Raw genomic sequence first — 20891 nt, 5'->3', positions numbered from 1 at the left:
AATATTGGCATGCCATCGGTATCAATTGATATTGGCTTTAAAATGGATTGACCAACATGCTGATAATATTCGTAAATCATCGGTATTGGCCAACATGCTTTTTCGTATTTAGCACAATTAATGAATATAGCATACACTGAACAGTATTGTATTTTATGTCTCCTTCTGCTGGTGGGCCATCACAATAAGAGTATGCATGCATACTATGATGTTAATTCCACTACAGAAGAGAGGTCTGCATAGACAGGGAAAACATTTGTTCATACACCCTTGCTTTTTTGATGTTCCAGATTTCTTCTTACTTCATTTCAGTCTGGTTCCATGAGGTATTTATTTAAATTTCATCTTACATTTTTATGTTGTCTGAGACTTTCCATGAATGCATAAACATGCGTTACAACAACTGTTTGAGCCATATTAAGCGATGCCCCAGTCTTCTCCTGACTCCAGGTCAGTGACCCTTTGATACATATTAATTGTGTCGGTTGCTTGGACCCCACTAGAGTTACTTGCAAGTCAAGTTTTTAAATATTCTGCTGTGCTCTGACTACCCCCATCTCTACAGTGGCAGTATGCAGCTGTAAGAATTTACAGTTCCCCCTGTTAGCTTTACCTGACATGATATAACACTGTAATCTTAAAATAGGTTGTCATCTTTCAGACTGCATTTGTCTTTGTTGGATGTGACTGTCTGCTGCTATAATCACATCATTCCCATTTTATGTGTAGCTACCTTAACTTTTTCACTCTCGACTGTGTAATTTTGGAACTATGAGTGGTAAAAACATACAGTGATTTGTGTGATCATGAGCTTTCGGTGCAACTAATGTTGGAATCAGGATAGTGAAATTATTAAAAGCACAATCAAGCCCATGCCAACATTTCCTTAAACTCAGGACAACATTTCAGTGAGCATTCAGGCGGTGATAATGAATGCTTAATATCTGTGATGAAACAACTTACCCTCTTCTTCATCCCTGCCTGTAAGAAAACAGAAACATCAGTGTAAGTTTCACACAGAAACAAGCTGCAGACACAGTGGCAACAGATGAGCAGTAAAAAAAAAATGCAGGGTTTAGCAAAAGGAAGGAGGTGTCTGGACAGACTCTGGAACATGTTCAAGTTTACAATCTGTTACAGCTTAAAAATAAGGATATTTGATACACATTTCAATAAATTGGTTTGCATTTAGCATGCTGGTCACACCATTTTACCCTTGTAGATGTGCTTTTTCTTAAAGAATATTAATAGTTAAATGGAGATTTTATTTGTCATATATCCCACAAGATTTATCTTTTGGGGAGCATGATTGCATTCCGTTAACTTCTGCCGATTATATTTTAAAGATGCTTGTGTGAAACTGGGATATGTGGTTTGATAGTGAACAAAAGAGTCTTTGAAATCATTAATATTCATTCTATGGAACTAACTGGAATTTTTAACACTCAGCCCAATGGGATTGTTTCTTACTGTATGTGATAGAAAACTACATGAAATAAGTCATCTTGATAGCAGCAGTGAGCCTGACTCTGCAGAAGCACAAGTAGTTTACAGGGGATTTACCTCCTATGCATTAGTGCCTGTACACAGTGATGTATGAGTACACTGTCAGTTGGTATATTTGCTCTATTCAGTATCTCTATACGTATCTCATCTATCTACAACAGAACATGGGCAGTTAAGAGTCCGCCAGCCAGAACAAACAAAAAGCCAGCTATCAGTGATCACAAACACTGATATCATATTCAAACATAATAGACAGAGTTGTGTGTGCTGGATCAGAGGATGTTTGTGTTTAGAGGAAATTAGTTTGTGTCAGGGAGGGGAGGGGCTATAGAACAGGGAATTCCAGATGTACTCAAAAGTAAAGACTGACTCATGTTATCATTTTGTTTGTTGTTGTTTTTTTGTTTCTTGCTCTATTGTGTTTCTTTACTGCTTTCTACTGTCTTTCTTCACTGCACTCTACCTGTTTCTTTACTGTACTCTGCAGTGTTCCTTTACCACAGTCTACTTTGTTTCTTTACAGTGCTCTTCTGTGTTTTGTCCTTCTCAGCCTGCTGGTGTTGCAGCACTTCTTTCATTTACTATTTTTCTTTTACTGTTTGGATGCATCAGTGAGTGTGGCTGAGTTCAGAAACTGAGGTAGGTAAAAGGGATGGATGCACTGACCTACAATTGTAATTAGCATTAGCAAAGAGTAGTGTCCAAAGCATTCAGCAGGGTTCCTTTTAGCCTGTGCTGACCGTTGCTTTCATAGCTTAAAATGACAACCATCACAGCCAGGTTTTATCAGCTGTTACCAATTAACATCAATTCTGTTAGTAAGATGACATAACAAAATTAAATTTGTCTGTTTTCTAGTTAAAGTGCTCCCTACAGCAGTTGGTTGTATTCAGCCAATGATTATGGCTGAGTGGTGTTACTGAGTGTAGGACCCTACACTCAGTAACACCACTTTCACCATCTCATCTTCTCCATGAAAATGGAGTAAACTCCATCTGCTATAAAGATCATCTGTGTTTAAAAACTCAAAAATAAATAAATAAATAAATAATAAAATAAAATAGTTGTAAGAGGACCTTGGTTTGTTTTTTCAAAACCAAGGTCAAGATGTCCACACTCAATGCAGCAGCAGTTTTCTGACAACTGTAATTCCCTGTCTAATTAGGGTTGCAGTTTCTGACAATTGTAGATTTATCTATTGAATATAACCTAAGCACAAAGTAAGGACATTTGTAGATTATTTTTTTCTTGTAACAATGCTTCTTGGCAATAAATCTTATACCGTTGGAAAGCCTGTTTATTTCTCTTTTAAATGGTGCCACATTTGTAAGGAACATGCATTTGTGGGATGAGCAGCAGAGCTGAGTATATGGGTTGCGCCCATGCAAAATTAGCCAAATCTTCTCTGCCAATGCCAATCGGCTTTTTCTTGCTGTTGCTATTGACTCTTGTTTTGAGCTTCTGGTACCCTAAGGTGCTGACAATCAGTCAGGTGGGCCCTGCTACAGTGGTCAGTTGGTGTCTACTCCAAGAATCAGCATGCCACCTTTGACTGATCTGGATAGGGTGCGTGCAATAGGGCAACTTCAAGCTGATGTTCCGCAAAACCAAGTTGCGGCATTATTTGGAGTGAGCCCAAGTACCATCTGCAAACTGAAGGCCAAGTTCCATATAACGGGGGATGTCAGAGTCAGGCCGCGAAGTGGGCGTCCCAAGAAGATGGCACCCCAAGAAGACCGTTTCCTCATCCTGTCAGCACTTAGGAACCGTAGGCAGTCTTCTACAGATTTGCAGTCAAGGTTTGCAGGACGATATGGTAGACAGCTCTCTGTCCAGACAATCCGGAAGAGACTGCACACAGCCAATCTCCAGTGTCATAGGGCTGCCAAGAGGCTTGCCATGACTGCCCTTCATGGTCTGGCCCGTATGCGCTGGTGTCAGCAACACGTGCACTGGAACCTGAACATGTGGAGGAACGTTATGTTCAGCGATGAGTCCAGATTCTGCCTATGGCAGTTGAATCGTATGGTCAAAGTGTGAAGAAGACATGGACAACGCTTTGCTGCTTGCTGCACCGATAGAGTAACATCTTTTGGTGGAGGCAGTGCGATGGTGTGGGGCGGCATCTCCCTCACTGGAAAAATGAGGCTTGTCATCATTGGAGGCAATCTCAATGCAGAGAGACATCGAGATGAAATTCTGAAACCAGTGGCAATCCCATATCTCCACAGTCTGGAACCGAACTCTATCCTCCAAGGAAATAACCTACCAAACACAAATTTCCTTACTTTTTGTGCTTAGTTTATATTGAATATCAATGGTTTGGTCTATAACATTTCAGAAAAATATCCATCACAATTTTTTCAGATCCCAAATTGATTTAGTCAAACGGATTATACAATTTCCAAGAAGACCTAACTGATAAAGCACTCTGACAATAGTCCAGATTGTTCTAATTGGCTTCAAAACATCTAAACTAATTTGAAAGCACTTTAGCAGCAGTGGTAAAAATACACATGTAGGTCAGCTAGCAACATGGCTCTGTGTGTGTGTGTGTGTGTGTGTGTGTGTGTGTGTGTGTGTGTGTGTGTGTATCTAATAGGATGGCTCTCTACCAGCAGACTCAGCTGGGCAGCTATGCTCAGTCTCTACATTTGTGTGTTGTGTCAGTGAAGTTCACTTGCTGCTGAAATAAGCAGGAGATAATCTGAGACTGTCCCACAATCCTTTGCTTGGGTGTGAACTCAATCTGTTTGCTCACAGTAAGGCAGAGCAGCCGCAGGCATAAATGAGGGCTTATTATAATTATCCTCAACATTGTTTTAGTGCAAGTCCTATTGTTATCGGTAACTCAGCTTAGACCTTTAGCCCCGTCATAAACCTAGATTTACATTGTGACACAACAGTCTGACATTAAGCACAGCTACAGTCAGTGTCTGCATTTCTTGATTAACTCTCAAAAATTACAGAGAGAACACTGATAAAGAAAACAGGAGCTAAAGAAGACTGGTCACAGTGCTGTTTATCTTCTCAATATGCACCGATGCTCATTTCTGTTATCAAACAATACAATTTAGTCATTGTTTGTATTTGTGGTCAAATAAATCAATTTGTGTTTCAATTAAAGACAATACAGTTTTGCTTAGTCCAATGAAATGTTTTGACTTTCATCCCCTCTTAGCCCTCATTTCAGCACCAGGAGCTGTCCACAGTATGATCCATTAAGCCTCTTACTGTACATGATGCAGAACAAGACAGTCGTTTTGTTCTCCACATGGGGTATTGGTTATTAGATGGTAAAACCGTCTCACTGTCATTCATTCAGGCAGTAGGATTACCTTATGTGTGGAACATTTTGTTTTTGACACTTAACCATAAAATCAAAAATCTGTATTTTTCCTCTTAGCTGCAGTGCTATTTATTAGGGGTGGGCGATAATACGACAATAAGGTATCCCGCGGTATCTAAAAATAGCAACGGTATCAGTTTCATTACCATCATTAAAAAAATCTGCCGCCCATATAGGCCTATAGGGGCCTGATATAATATTAAATATAATTTATTTAATGCCTAAATAATGAGTGTTTGTCCAGCTCCTATGTATGTGTGGTTGAGTTTTCAATTTAATACTATTACAATTTAAAACTAATAGTAGGCTTTAATGTTTCTCTTATAACTGCCCTTAACTGTTGTCGGGAGGTGACATTTGATAAAGTTTTTGGATGTGACATCTTCACGTGACAGCTTGGACATGAGAGGGAAGAAAGTTGGTCGCCAAAAAAATAAATAAATAAAAAAAAACACACACACACAACTTCTGCAAGCAGCAGCAGGTCCAGTGGCCATCAGAATGAAGGAGGGAGAAGCGCAGCCCGAACCACCCAGCACCGCGGCCAAAGTTGTCAAGCCACTACGTGCCGTGCTCCAGACGGAAAAAGTAAACATGCTGGATTTTCTGGCGAAAAACCTTAAATAGTTTTGAAGCATAGGATGCTGCTATAGCCTAGTTATCATTATACTTTGTTTTTATTTCATTTTCAATGAGGAGTAGCCTGTTCTGAGGAAAGTTTGGACTCGGAGAGGCTGAACTTTTCAAACTGAAGGTAGGCTCTAAAAATAAACCAATGAACAGTCTTTCCCGTTGCGTTCTCAGGATAGGATTATATATGCCCATTTTCGGTAATGCCTTGTTATTTATTGTTCTGTTTTTCTTATTTGAAGAGCCCTAGTACTGGATGCTGTAGAGCTGTGCTTTTAATTTGATTTATGTTGATAGGTTCTAAAAATAAACCATCTGACAGTACCCGTTGCGATCTCAGGATATGCTGTATAGCACACATTATCGTTACTGCCTTTGTTATTTATTGTTACTTTTTTATTATTTGATAAGCCTATAAGTATTGGATGCTATAGGGCTGTGTTTTGATTTAATTGATTTGTGTTGATTACTGTACTGAAGTGGACTGTAGCCCACAGACAATTTGTTGTTATTTCATTCTGTTTTATTTGGTTGACTGTGGCATTTGCGTATTTGTTAATAAAAGTTGTTAATGTTGTACATGTTTTCTTGTTATTTTTCAGTATTCTTAGGCCTATGTAATGTTTGCTATTCTGTTTCTGAACGGTATAGGCGCAAGCCAACATTCTGGCGACTCCCTCTGAGCCCTTCAAAGGGATTTTTAATTAGTCACGGTAATACCATATACCCCGGGAAAATGTGGGGAAGGTTTAACAGTAACAAAATTTGTATACTGCCCAACTCTACTATTTATTAATCTAGATTGTTTTGGTGGGAGTTGCCGAGTGTTAGAGATATTAGCCAAAGAGATGTCTGCTTTCTCTCAAATATAATGGAACTAGATAGTAATGTCTGCCTGTGGTGCTCAGAGGGCAAAAAAAAAAGACAAAAACAAAAAAAAAACACACATTAAAAAAAACCTCAGCAGTGATGTCTCTTTCCAGAAACAATGACCCAGTTACTCAAGATAATCCACAGACCTGGTTGTGAGCGGTTTCATGTAGGAACTGTTTTCTTTCTACCTAACTAGTCCTGCCAGCCATACCACTGAGCAGAAGGAAGGGTGCATCTACTAATGGACAAGAGGCTCGTGACAGCGCAAGATGTAAACATTAATGGTGTCTTCCAGTGGTGCTAGGTGAGCTAACAGTAGATGCACACTTCCTTCTGTGCAGAGATACCGTTGTAGTGTAGTTTGGTAGAAAGAAAATAGTTCCCTCATGAAACTGCTCACAACAAGGTCTGCGGATTATCTGAGTGACGAGGTCATGATTTCTGGAAAGAGACACTGCTGTTGTGTCTTGTATTTTGGCAAGTTGCGCAATAGGAGCCAGGTGCCATCTAGTCCCACTTTTGTTTTGCCCCCATCTAGGCAATGTGGCTTAAAAATAATACTGCAATATTTTAGGCTATATGGTGACACACGATATACATCTCAATATTCTGCAAATGATTACGATTGCAATTAGGTTGAATATAGTAGCTACTGTCATATTAAAGTTAAATAAAATACTGTTATAATACAGTTAAACGAAGCATTGTTATGTTTAAATAAATCAAAGCAGAAGCGCAGGTGCTTTTATTTTCAAGCACCCCGCTAGTCTTGATCAGGAAGTGTTGAAGTTTTTGCTTTGAACTTAAAGCTTCCGGTCAACAGACATTAGCAGTTTGCAGAAAGTTAAGCTGCTGCACTGTTAGCATGATGATTTATTCACTGTGAGCTGGAAACACACTAACAGCTCTCCACTTTATATATTTATGGTATTTGCAAGCTGCAGTGGTGCTCCATGGTTGCAAAATGCAACTAAATGTAGCGGTGTGGAGCCCTGCAGATAAGATACATGCTTTGTCTGCTCACACGCTATCACTAAGGGGAAAGTGGTGTGGATGGGGAGAGGAGTCTTTCCTTCGTGTGTGGGGGTATGTGTGTGTGTGTGTGTGTGTGTGTGTGTGTGTGTGTGTGTGTGTGTGTGTGTGTGTGTGCGCGCGCGCGAGAGAGAGGGGGGAGCGAGCCATAGGAGACAGCAAGAGAACAGACACACTGAAGCGAGGCTCATGCTGGTGGCTTGAAAAAAAAAAAAAAAAAAGGCGTGACAATTTATACTCAATGGAGTCATCTTACACATTGAACGAGGAACAAGTCGTGATACAGAGTATATTCAGTACATCACCCACCATGGTTCCATTATATTGGAATGAATGCAGACATCTCTAAAGTCGATATCTCCAACACTCGGCAACTCACACCAAAACAAACTGGATTCATAAATAGCACGACGGGGAAGAGGAAAAAAATGTATTTTTGAGTTTGGGGCAACCTGTTCCTTCAAGCCCATTAAGCCAACATATCTTTTCCTTCACAATCTGCCAAATGTTCTTTGGCCAGGTACAGTCACTGGCTTGCAGGGAGCACTTAAACCAGACAAGAACAAAGTTTCATTTTAGCCAAGTTACTGAACAATGACTGGACACGGGCAATTATATTCCTTGCTGGAAACTTTTGTCATCTTACCACCACAAAGGCAGCCATCACTGTGGGCTAAAGAAATTAAAAAAAAAAAAAAAAAAAAAGCCTGTTACTTAAAATCAAAATAATTTGCTAACCTGGAGGCAGATCTAAAATAAAACCAGCTATCAGAAGACCAAACACTAGCCTGAACTGTACCTATACACAAAACAAGTGAGTAAAGTTTTATCAAGAACTATTTTTAGCTTCATATAATACAATCCAGGAGCCAGTGGAGATGATTTGGTCTCTGATCACCTGTAGTTTAGTCTGGTACAGTAGGTAAAAAAATTCAAGTTGCAGCTGAGGAAAACTTACTCTTAGGTGGCCATGGTTTAGGTACCCACTCTGTCTTTGGTCTGGCATTGATTTGTGCCACACGATTATTGAACCGGGCGTTGTCTGAGGTCACAGTGTTGTATGCCTGTGGAGAGAGGAAAGAGTCTAAAATCTGAAAATTCTCCTAATTTCTCATTCCTGAAATGAAATTATGTAATTTTATATGATTAACTCATTTGTTGGACTCAGACAGTCAGGGTTTGGTTTGAGTGATGAACTGCTGCCTTCTACATCCGGTAGGGTTTTTCTATGGGCCAGAGTCGGTTCACTTTTGCTGCATTGTGCCAAGCCAGCAGGGGATAGCTGTGATGCTTTGCTGTGGTCCTATGTATGGCCGTCCTGTGATGTCCTCCTCACTGTCAGTACAGCTATGTGACTATTCCAGTGACTAGGAAGAATTCCTTGTTACAAAAAAGTCTCTCTGTGTTGAGCTCTCAGTTCTTTTGCAGCTTCGAACTGAATGTTTGAGGTTTGGAGTTTAGTCTCACTCCTGTGATCTGTCTGCAGTCTCCAATCTCTGATGTGAGACTGCAGACAGCCTGATTTTACTGATCGCTTTCAACAGTATCGGAGCTGTGTTAAGTTGCTGCCAATGCAAACCCATTCTGTTGCTGTTCACCGTAAAAGCTATCCACTGATGAACAGGCAGGATGCTGTTTTAGTGAAGAAAGAAATACCATGTGTTTTTCATCAAGTTAGCAGAGCTTCATTAATAGTGCTAATCTTGGACAGAAACAGGTATAATCAAGCAGATATTGACGTAGTCTGTGCTGTTTGGTCAGTGTTTCAAAATATTGCAGGGAAGAATAGTATAAACACGGACGCAAATAAAAAATGTAAGTATTTGAATTTTAACAGCCATTGAATACTTAATCTTTAAATGTTAACACCACTAATTTCACAGAATTGATGTATTTTACTTTGAAAACCATGTATCTGAATTTTGGTTCTGGATTCACCTCTTTGAAATTTAACAATATTATTTTCATTGATGTTCACAAATTCCGATCCAGAAATTCAAGTTGCAGGACTTCAAAAAATAATAAAATCAGATTGCTCAATTTTGTTCAGTCAAGTCAGATCCAAAAATTCAAGTTTATGGAGAACATTATGATGTCACAGTGAAGTTCACCTTTGACTTTTTGGATATAAAATGCAATCACTTAATTTTATCTTATTACACATTGTAGATTTTGTCACAATTAGCGCATGAATTCTGAGTTATGCCCAAAAACATGTTTTGTGAGGTCACAGTGACCTTTACATACCAAATTCTATTCACTTCATTCTTGGGTCCAAGTGGACATTTGTACCAAATATGAGGATTGCTTCCATGAGAATGAGACAAATGCAAGGTCACAGTGACCTTTGACCCCCAAATTCTATTCACTTCATTCTTGAGTCTAAGTGGATGTTTGTGGAAAAGCTGGAAAAAAAAAAAAAGCTTAAAAGGGACATTGTGTAGCGTTTTCAGTTGTTTATTGGCAAAAATCGATGTCTGCATTCATAAATATGTCATCATTGGTGAATTATTACCTCCACCAATAATTTGACTTATTCTTGTAAAAGGAGAATTTCAGATTTGTTTGTACATTGGGCGGGTAATTCGTTTGGGGGGTTTCATAACGATCTGCCATCTTGAAAATACATACGCCAGCAAGGGACATATAGCACTACCAGGGAATAACCCCGCCTTCAGCGTTTTCATTGAGAGCCAGGCCAGCGCTGGTACACAGCGGCTACCGTAGTTGCAATACGCGTTTGAAAAAGTGAGGCACTAGAGTGCGCTATCCGTTTGAATTCAATACACCATTTCAACGTTATGGGAGAAATTCCTACACATGGTGGCTTTAAGGCTTTCTTGAGATATCAGGGTCACAAGAATGAGACAGGAGGTCACAGTGACCTTGACCTCTGACCACCAAAATTTAATCAGTTCATCGTTAAGTTCAAACAGTCATTTGTACCACATTTGAAGAAATTCTCTCAATGTGTCCTTGAGAAATCACGGGAATGGGACTGACAGATGGACAGACAACCCTAAAACATAATGCATCCAGCCACAGCTATGGCTGGCGCAGGGGCATAAAAATTTCAAATAGCAACATCCGGGCTACCCAGCCTATCCTACCCTGTGTAGCCTGAATGTTGCCATTTGAATTTTTATATTTAGATAAATGGTTTTCAAAGTAATATTTTCAATTCTATGACTTGAGTGGTGTTTAAATCTCAGTATGAAGTACTCAGTGGCTGTTAAAATCCAAATACTTATGTCTCTTACATGCTTCCATACACAAACAGAAACAATAACAGTGAGCTGTACAGAGCTGCATGCTGGCACTGTTGTTTGTGACTGAGACACCTCCATCACATCACCTTGCTGCTGAAAAACTGCACAGAAAAGAAAAAAGATGCTAGCTAACAAAAGGTTAGCTTTGTCAGCCTATTTAAGGTTAGTATCATCATAGTATCACGTCGAAGTTGCTGAAATGACAACGTGATAGACACAATACAACTTACGTATGACACGGCACCGACAAAAGCTCCACCACACAGCAGGGTGTAGACTATGTTCTCCCCAGACCCACCAGGAAGTGAGGACATCGGTCGCCGCTGCACAACTGGAAAGGGTTAAAAGGTCACATGTTAGAGTGTTCTCAAACCTGTCAATATTTTATTCATGCATTCATTCGCCATAACTGCTTATCCTGTTAGGGGTCACAGAGGGGCTGGTGTCTGTCCTGCTGACACTGGGTAAGGGGCGGGGTACACCCTGGACAGGTCGCCAGACTATCACAGGGCTGATACAAAGAGACATATAACCATTCATACGCAATTGAGAGTTACCAATTAACCTAGCCTGCATGTCTTTGGACTGTGGAGTATCCAGAGACAACCTATGCTGACACAGAGAGAACATACAGACTCTGCACAGAAGGGCTCTCCCACCCCAGGGTTCAAACCAGTAACCCTCTTGCTGTGAGGCAACAATTCTAATCACTGCATCACTGTGTCATCCACCCGTCAATTTGGTAAATCAAAATTTTCCTTAATCTTATTAGGTCTTCCACCTTTGACCTTTGTATGTATTAGGGTTTTTCTGATTTTCTGAAAGGACTAAAGTGAAAGAATACAAATGATTCAAGAGGACAATCAACCTTACATTCACATCAACTGCCCTGCCTTTATGTGCTCCCACTGCCATTGACCCTGGTGGCTTTAAAAAGATCCAACAGGATAGGAATAATGTGCTGCACAAATCCCTAAGCTTCAGCTCTCTCTTTCTCTAAGTGTTTTCTCACCAATCCCTTTAACACTAGGGTGCTCAACTGGCCCATGATGCCTCCCACTCTGATTGGATTTAGCACAATAGATAGATTTAGATTGCTAAAAATATGCCTGTCAGTGCTTGTTTGACACCTGCAAGGTGTTGCATTCTACGCCACACCCTTGGAAAGAGAAGACATTTATTTGGTTTTGACCTGTTTCAAACACGTATTGCAAGGAGCTTTAAATACTGAAGTAAGTTTTAGCAAAGTCCTTGCTGCAGTCTCGGGTGAACTAGTCCTGCAGCGTTTGACTAAGCAAAACATCTGTTTCTGTTTAGAGGAGCATTTTCTTCCCTGATGGAATACTATAAAAATACAAACAAGCACATTTTGTCTACAATGAAAAAACACTGTCAGGGTCAGCTCCTCTAATACTTTTGACATCAGCTTTCACTTAAACCCTCCACAAACACCTAAGAATCATGCTTACAACAAACAACATGCGGCTGAACACAATTTAACACAATTTGTTTGGTTTAGAGATGATGGATGTCCAAAAAGACACACACACACACACACACACACACAAAAAAAAACAAAAAAAGTATCCTTAAATATGGCTAGGCCTAAACTTACTATGAGAATAAGTAAAAGTCCCCTGCTACTTTTTTGTTTTTAAAGGATGGGAGTGCACGTGTTCTAAATATTAGGGGGGCATGTCCGTCGTCTTATTGTTTATTAGTAGTTTTTTTTGGAGAAGTTAAGGCCAATGGAGTTTTGACATGTCCACTGTTGAGGGTATTAAAGTCTTCATATTCTCAGGAACTAATCCATTGTCCCAGGGTTCTGACACTGCTCCCAGTCACCCTGTTATTTATACTGGCTAATCGGCTCAAGTAAGGCACGAGTGAGTGGGATAAGGTGGTGAAAATTCATGACCACTGGAGGGGACACAGGTCAACAAGTCACAGGATTAGACCATGATACAATCCTCTGGTTAAGTGGGACCACTGGAGTGGAGAGGGGCTGTGTATGTGTCCCATCACTGAATGGATTTTAGGTATATAGTGGACATTATGTTGATGTAATCTCTTTAGAGGCCCCCAGTGGTGCCTGGCAGCAAGACACAGGACAAGCCGTACTGGGAAGGCTTGTCATGCTACCGTCTTTTTTTAGTCATGGACTTTATGTTAGGGCATAGAAGCCAAAAGGTGACGCCTGAAGCAGTCAGGTCAGATAAAGGTGGGGCAGGCTGCACATTGGTAAGGACAGGCATTTTGGAGAAAAATAATTTTTAGATATGTACCATAAAAATGTAAAGGCTGCTACAACTGACCATTCAGAGGCAAAATGTAGCCAAAAATGAGCTAAAGAATGCAAAACTCAAGGTCCACTTACTGCTTTCACAGTTGAGAGTTCCAGAATACGCTTTTGTTATTTAGTTACATTGTCACTTACTTAGCTTGCCTTAAATTAAGATTTTCTCGTTGTCAACCACCACCTACACTGACAGCCACCTATAGTGGTTAGCTGGAATGATGACTGGTTCGGATCGCGGGTTCATTCAAGGTGTAAGTAGAACCCATAGCAGCACAAGTGATGATGGGTAGTGATTACAGAGCACCCATATGCTCCCATGTGCCAACACCCACCGTTGCCAGTGTTTCCATTTATCATTCAAAGTTATGTAAGGTTATCAGAGAAGAAGAGAGAAGCTGCGGCCACCGGCCGGTTCGTGGCGCCCGCCTCTATCAACTGAAGGTATAGCTCGTATAGCTGCACTCTTTACATTTGACCACTGTCACACGAGTACACCACGTGACTGACAGCGGCAACCATGTTTCCACGCTACACACAGTCTGGTGAAGGTCATGCACACATGTACACATGCCAAAATCATAGGATACTTTCAATGGCCTTAACTCCACGGAGGAGAAATTGTACTCTCGTTCATTTGTATTGGTGTTAATAGTTCAGCCCACGTTACACTGGTAAGAACCGGAGCACGTGTCGTATATAAAGAATGGAAACAAGCTGGCAAACAACGGATTAACTAACAGATCTGATGTGGCAGACAGCTGCCCTGCGTAATACTCTGGCACAGTGTGTTTAGTGTCATTAAAAAATACTCAGAGGCTCAGAGTATGCCCCCATCTCAATGAGGAGAAACATACACTTGTGTCCTAACGAATAACACCACTCAAATAAGAGAGACCACAATGCACCACAAACACATTTTAGCCCAGCTTCAGCAAAAAAAAAAACGAGTTGACCTTCACATCCCACGGGAAGCCACAGATTCTCCAGCTTGATGCGGCTATGCAGAGAAATTCACACGAGGACAAAATGTACTACTCCACCGATTTAAGTGGAGAGGCGATAGATGACAAAGAGAACACGTCACTTTTAACGTTAAGCACGGGGATGTTGGGAAAACGAGTAAATTCTTCGTATAACTGAGGTTGTATTTTATTACAATGCCAGGCTGATGAAACTCACCATCCCTGGGCAACCTGTAGGCTGCTCTCCGCGCCACAGGCCCACACCTTTGCCAGGCCGCTCTGCAGGAAAACATCGCTGCTCTCCGAGGGCTTCTGTGGGAATGCTGCAGTTTCAGCAAACGCTGGATGAATGGCTGGCTGGTCTGGTCTGGTTAGAGAAGCGTGCGAGGAGGCGGAGGCCAGAAATCGCCTCTGTTGCGCAATATATGTCGTGCGGCGCTGTTGTATGAAGGGTGATTAATGCCACAGACAGAAAAACGGAAGATGACATGTATGAGGAATTGTTAACACCCCAGAAGAGAGGGAGGTTGAATTTATGAGAATAGTGGCTAAAGCCACAGAAACAAAGGAGGATGTTTAAAGAGGGGTGATCAGTTCCGCAGGGAAAGGGGGATTTGTGAGAACTAATTACAGCAAAGCAATAATTTAGGGGTTGCCACTAGGGATGAGTAAGTACACCATTAACTGTATCTGTATAACCATCACATTATAACTAACTACACATATCTATATCAGTATAGGACAGAATAGACTGAGTTTAAACCAGAAGTGGGTTAGGCTGAACGTTTACATGACATTAGAGAAAACTGATTTATTGTGTTAGTCTGACTAAAACCAGACTTTAAAAATACATGTGAACATGTTAGTTTGAATGAAATTGTACTAAATTGAATTTCTCAAAGTCAGACTAACACACCCAGATAATGTGATTCCTCCTGCATGTATACAGTCAATCGGAGCCAAACTGACCTTGGCGCTCTGCACATGCTCCACAGTTTCCACCCTGGGCTTTGACCCAGAAGTCGAATAGCATTAAATGTGTAACAGAAGAAGAAGCCAGTAAGAACATGGCGAAATCTACATCCAGGGTCATGCATTTTAGGATGAACGAGGAGACACAGTTTATGCTGTGTCCGCTGAAAGAGTTGAATATTATAAAATGCATGGATGGAGGGAAAACATGGAACAGTGACTTGTTCAACAGCTAGACGACACTGACTTGTTTGGTGTGTGACAGTATAGAGTGCCCCAGGAATAAGTGCTAAAACCCGGAAATGAGTTAGCATTTCTGCACTCCTGGTTCGCTTGTAATGAAGTCAATGTTTTTTTGAACAGGTTTTTGTTTAGATGGTGGTTAACACAAGCTTAAGAGACTTTCACATTTTGTTTCATGATATAAAATACAACTGTAAATACCCCACTGTTAATTTTGAAGCCTCTATGTGTCTTTAAAAGGTGGTTGCTGATAAGTTACTACAGGAGACTAGAGAATGTTATCATGCCAAACACAGCTTTAAAGCCTGGTTGTAGAGGCAACATTCCAGTCATGCAACATGGTGTACTTTGTTTATAACCTAACGTTAGCTTTTTACTTCTGTTGGTTGAATTTAGGCTTCAAAAATCATAAAACTGGTGTTCATTTGTGAAGATTATTGTGCTGAACATAACTATCATAAAAGTTTGTTTGCCACAGCGTTAATTTTCTGCAATAATTCAAAATCCGATAGAAAAAAAAACCCAATTGGTTTTTGCCGAGGGAACCAGGGCGATGCTAACTTCTGTGTTAGCCTTCAGAAAAACATCATTCCTGGAGCACTCTATTATCTGTATTCGTATCTGTGCTCAGAATGGGTGGAGTTTAAACCAGAAATGAGTGGGGCTGAACAGAAGGTCTTTTAAGCCTGTTGATGTTTATATATATATATATATATATATATATATATATATATATATGTGTGTGTGTGTGTGTGTGTGTGTGTGTGTATATATGTATGTATGTATACATTTTTTTTTCACTTATAAAACTACATAGGCTACAGAACAATGCCAGGATTGAGCTTCAAATCTTTTTGGTCACAAAAGTAGGCCTAAGAGATTGAACACAGCTACCTTAATGAGGATTTTCCTTCATCATGATGAGGATGGGTATTGACGTATTTCACTCAGATGATACTTGCACTTGTACAAAGTACATTAATGGTACCTGATACTTATTTTATTGGAGTATTTGGCTCAACCCTATTCGCCACAGAGACACAGGCTAGGTCCTAGGTCCTTGTGACAGGGAGCAAGTGTTTCAAGAGCAGATATGTATGCTGTAGCACACAAAACAAATAAACAAGCCCCCCCCCCCCCACACACACACACACACACAATTTTGATTATGGAAAAATACTTTCCTAAAGATATTTAAATATAAGAAAACATTTAAATAAATACACTTGGGACAGATACATTTTTAAACACCTGATGTACAAACAATGACATAAGCCTAAAACATTTTAAAATGAAGTTATTGAAATGAAACCGTAAAACTAAACCTCAAGCCTCTAAATTCATTTTTACATTCTGAAAGACATCATCATTAATGAGTGGATTTGTGGAAACCATCATCAGCCCTTTACAAAGCAGCATGTGTGGTTCACAGGCTCTTAGTTATATGCTCCTCACACGCACACCACATGCTTAAAACCTCATTAAAACTAGTATGTAATGTAATCTTGTAACAAAAATAAATACCTTCAAAAAACAGAAAGTATAAGACTTGCTATATCCACTTCGACAACTGCACTGTACTCTTAGGAAGCAGGCCAATTCCTGACACTTTCCTCTTTAATGGCACTGATCACCCTCCATATCACCTATCATGGTGACTTTCATCTGCCCCACCCTTTGCACTACAACTGTCACCTAAAAGTAAAGCACTGAAGGTCGCACACAACACAGTTAATGCCTAATTAATGTCTTTTTCAGATAGAAATGCCTTTTTGGATTTATAATGACATGAGTGTTGATATAATTATACTTATACATATTACAGATGAGAACATGCTGATTACGGAGAAATGATCTGTTCATGTCATTACCACATCTACAAAAATGGAACCTCTATTTTATCTCTTAAAAAATAATTTTTACTTGCATGAACAATTTTTTTGCATTATGTTATCGTCTAATATGGGTAACCTCCCTAGCAGAACACTGCACCACACTGCGAGAACTGTTCAGAAATGGACCAAGGAAAATGAAAAAGAGCTCGAGGTGTCAACCTGGCCTCAAAATTCCCCAGATCCTGGCTCTGACCTGTCAAAACTTGGACACAGGCCCTCTGGGGGTGTCTTGTGGTGTCTGGCGGCAGTGCATTAGTGGCCATCTTTTGAGTCTTGTGGGTTGCAAAGTGTGGTACCAGCACGTCCCAAGGATACTGTAATGGATTGAAATCTGGGAAATTTGAAGGCCAGGTCTACGGTGAGGTCTTTGTCACGTTCCCCAAGCAATTCCTGAACAGTTTTTGCAGTGTAGATTGGTGCATTGTCCTGCAGGGGGGGCAATGTCATCAGGGAGCGCCATTGCACTAAGGGAGGGGTACTTGGTCTGCAATGGTGGTTGGGTGGGCAGAGCTTGTCAGGTGGCATCCACACGAATGCCAGGACCAAGGACATTGCATTGTAACAAAATGATCGATGTTAATCACTTAACCTGTTAGTTATAAAGTTATAAAGTTTTGGCTGATTGTTGTAACTCTGAGAAAGCAAGACATCTGTAACTGAAAATACTTCATGTAGGGTTTCTCCCTAAAATGCCTTGGTACTGAGCTAACTGTCAAGAAGTCTTCATTTTTGTAGGTTCGGGCTTAAGGACTTGTTCTGACAACAGTTCCAGATTCATTTTAAACCAGCTTAGAAGAACCAAAAAAAATCCAGACTTGCGTGAAATTGGCAACACTCTAATCTGATGATTCAGTTATCCATGTATTAAGACTGGAAACAGACTGGGGCCCTGTCCAGGGTTTGCAAAAACACATTATGTACCATAATTACTAATGTTGATTATGGTTGAAATGACAGAACTGTTACAAAAAGTTAACTGACAAAATTTTAACTAGTACCAGAAGACAAGTGATGCTGATGTCATTTGATGGCTATACACTGACAGGAAGTATCTCAAACATTTCATTCATTAATATACTGTTCAATATCAGCACCACAGCAACTGTGAATGCATGTGAACAAAATGATCATGACTCAAGTATGTTACACTTGACATATTTTTTATTTTACACAGAATTGAGAGGGAGGAATGGGGAACAGTGGAAATAGAAAGAAGTGGACAAACAGGTGCATCCTACAAACAGGACCTGCGGACCTCCTACACAGGACAAGAAATAACAGAGTGTCACATTTCATTTCTTCCTCCATTTATAGATCTTCACACTGGACGACAAAATGCCTATAATGCGATATGACAATATAGGTATCAAATCACAAAATGATATTCTGTATGCTGATTTCATTTATTTTTAGTAACATTTAAACCAAAAAACACTCACATACCAGTGTGATGGGTTATTCCAGGCCATTCCTCACTTTGTATTCATGTACATCTGTGCTGTGTTGCTTGAAGAGCTGCAGATGGAAGACAGATACTATAAGTCATTTAAATGATATCAGAACAGTTTCCATATTCAACTACATCCTGCCGTTACCTGATTGTTCACTTTCTGGCAGGTCTGCAATAAATACATGAGTGTTTATATATATAAATACAGAGAAACTCAAAGGACTTTGTGAGAGCTTTTTATTGTCACTAAATAAAGGAATATTTTAACAACAGATAAGAGAACCAAACAACAGTTTAAGACTGGGGAGCAACAGCTAAGGAACTCTCCTTTTATAAAGATAATATCACACCAAATGTTGTAAAAAAAATTAAGGACTTTTAACATGGCTCTGCCATTCAAAGACCATTTAACACATACAGACAATACGTGAAATACCCTTTTAAAATAAAAATAGCTTGCTGCTCATTGCTGCCCTCTTCTGGATAAAATAATGGCATGCACTTTGAGATACAGTTAATGCTGAATGGTGGACCAAGTGCTCAGTGATCAAACTTTACCTAATTGCTAAATGGTTCTAAGATTTGGAAAAAAAGGTATTTAATTTTGCTGGAACACATGTACACATTTCGTGATAGGTTAGCCAATGACATAAACTGCATTGGTGTATGGACAGAGTTTGGCCTCCATACAAAGAGGCAGTAATAAACTCACTGGGTAAAAGAAACCCTGTGTGAACAAACCATTGCACTCTAACTACAAATGATCAGTTTTATAGATTAAATATGTTATTAAAATGTTCTGTGTGAAGTGATGTGGTCATTTACCAGGCCCCAGAGGAAAACAGATGATCCGAAGGCAAGGCCCACTCTTAACCAGTTGGGATTAGCAATGTCAGGCTTGGAGCTTGTGAATGCAGACCTGGATCCAACTGTAAAAACTAACAAAAACAACCACACTGAAAAAAGGGCTTTGTTTTGGCATTGGCAGTCACTACTTGAAACAGAGGGGAGGTATAATTATAAGTGTCAGAATGAACCCTTGCCAACCTACGAGAAACGACTTGACACCATTTATAAGCCCTTGTTATTCGCCTGACCACAATCAATTTCAATAATGCGGTTTATTAATGTATTAGAATTGGTTTAGAGTGCTCTCTGTGTGCCATTGTATGTTTTGGTGGAAGCAGACTGTGGATCTAATTATGGACTGTCTGGTTACTAAAATTGTGCCGAATTGAAGAATAGTCCCTACTCACACTAAAGGGTGAAAAAATAAGTCTTTCTGAAAATGTAGGTTTCTAATAAGCAGGGCAGCATCATAATTGCACGGGCCCGTCATACATAGGAGTAGTATTACGTTGGTAAAAAATAGGTGTACAATCCTTACTGTTAAACTAAATAAACAGTCTAACATACTATTGGCAAACGATTAGGTAAACAATTTGGAAAGCATTACGTTAACTAACACTGCCATAAGATACATAACGTTAACTTTATGGGAGAACGCCTAGGTGACTGCAGTGCTTCATGAATGCTAAGCTAAGCTAAGGTCAGGCTTCAAAATAAATACAGCGTACGTGTTGTAAATAGCAAGATAAAAAAAAAAGGTGTTTCAAAATTATGAACATTAATTTATTGCCATTACACCACAAATCTTACCTTTGCTGACGAGAGCTGCTCTAGAAAATAACTGGTGGAAAGTCATTTTAGCTGAGGGACAGCTACCTTCATCTGTTGTGCGATCCTGCCGAACTACGGTTGATTAAACTTCCTGGAAGGACTGAGTAGATGATCGCCGATAAGTCGCTCGAACACTCAAGAGAATCTCCCCGTTTATTAAATAAGATTTGTAATTTAAAATTTACCGGATCCTGGATTATATTATTTTAAAGCGAATATAGCTCCATAATCCAGTTTAGCATCATTCGCGTTACAAAATCTTATTCATCTTCTTATGGGGTTTCTGATTTGTATTGCACCAAATTAATGTAATTGGAAAATGAATCATGTTTTTTTACATACCTTGTCTCCATTCTAAGAACATATTTTAATGAAACAAAATGTTCCTTGCTGAGTAATCTGTTTTACAACCTGCCCAAATAATATTCTAGCAAATGTGATCATTTACCGAAAAGCAATGCAGTGTTAAATTTACAGAAATTTCAATGGAGTTTGGTTAGCAACGTTCAAAACAACCAGTGCACCGGGCAGAGGAGCGTACTGACAAACTGTAATTTAAACATATGAAATATGGTTTTATCTTGTAATATATCCGAAAATATTTTTGTATAATCAAATAACACTCCGTGTCATGTCATGCTTGTTAAAATACCACAGTCAGTGAAACACCTCGGCCCTGCTGGCCCGTGTTTGACACGCAGACTCAGAGAGCAGCCTGACCCGGAGGAGAA

General features: G+C 39.8%; 2 protein-coding genes across 7 annotated transcripts in view; both read right to left on the bottom strand.

The window, feature by feature from the left end:
• Positions 1-14351, bottom strand: part of mgarpa (mitochondria localized glutamic acid rich protein a) — a 28004-nt gene extending 13653 nt beyond the window's left edge. For 2 of the 4 annotated variants that reach the window (XM_033633558.2, XM_033633557.2), the window contains exons 1-4: positions 14138-14350; positions 10890-10990; positions 8349-8454; positions 964-981 (exon numbers count right to left, since the gene is read on the bottom strand). In XM_033633558.2, the coding sequence (XP_033489449.2) occupies positions 964-981; positions 8349-8454; positions 10890-10990; positions 14138-14213 (301 nt within the window). In that variant the 5' untranslated portion in view covers positions 14214-14350. Of the gene's footprint in view, positions 1-963; positions 982-8348; positions 8455-10889; positions 10991-14137 lie in introns of all 4 variants that reach the window. The other 2 variants (XM_033633556.2, XM_033633564.2) reach the window with 2 other exon arrangements.
• A 3822-nt stretch (positions 14352-18173) lies between these two features.
• On the bottom strand, positions 18174-20284 carry ndufc1 (NADH:ubiquinone oxidoreductase subunit C1). Of its 3 annotated transcripts, none has more exons than XM_033633345.2 (4): positions 20140-20284; positions 19306-19418; positions 18474-18545; positions 18174-18369 (listed from the first exon to the last, which is right to left on the bottom strand). In XM_033633345.2, exons 1-3 carry the CDS (start codon positions 20183-20185, stop codon positions 18486-18488), a joined length of 219 nt encoding a protein of 72 aa, XP_033489236.1. In that variant the 5' UTR covers positions 20186-20284; the 3' UTR covers positions 18174-18369; positions 18474-18485. The 3 variants fall into 3 exon arrangements, with proteins under 3 accessions (XP_033489236.1, XP_033489235.1, XP_078025301.1); XM_033633344.2 differs by having other exon boundaries at positions 18174-18288; XM_078169175.1 differs by having other exon boundaries at positions 18174-18288; positions 19306-19409; positions 20140-20272.
• Positions 20285-20891: the final 607 nt, after the last annotated feature.

The sequence above is a fragment of the Epinephelus lanceolatus genome, chromosome 7 (assembly GCF_041903045.1).
Source record: "Epinephelus lanceolatus isolate andai-2023 chromosome 7, ASM4190304v1, whole genome shotgun sequence".
Lineage (NCBI taxonomy): Eukaryota > Metazoa > Chordata > Actinopteri > Perciformes > Serranidae > Epinephelus > Epinephelus lanceolatus.
This window is presented reverse-complemented; position numbering and strand designations above follow the sequence as displayed.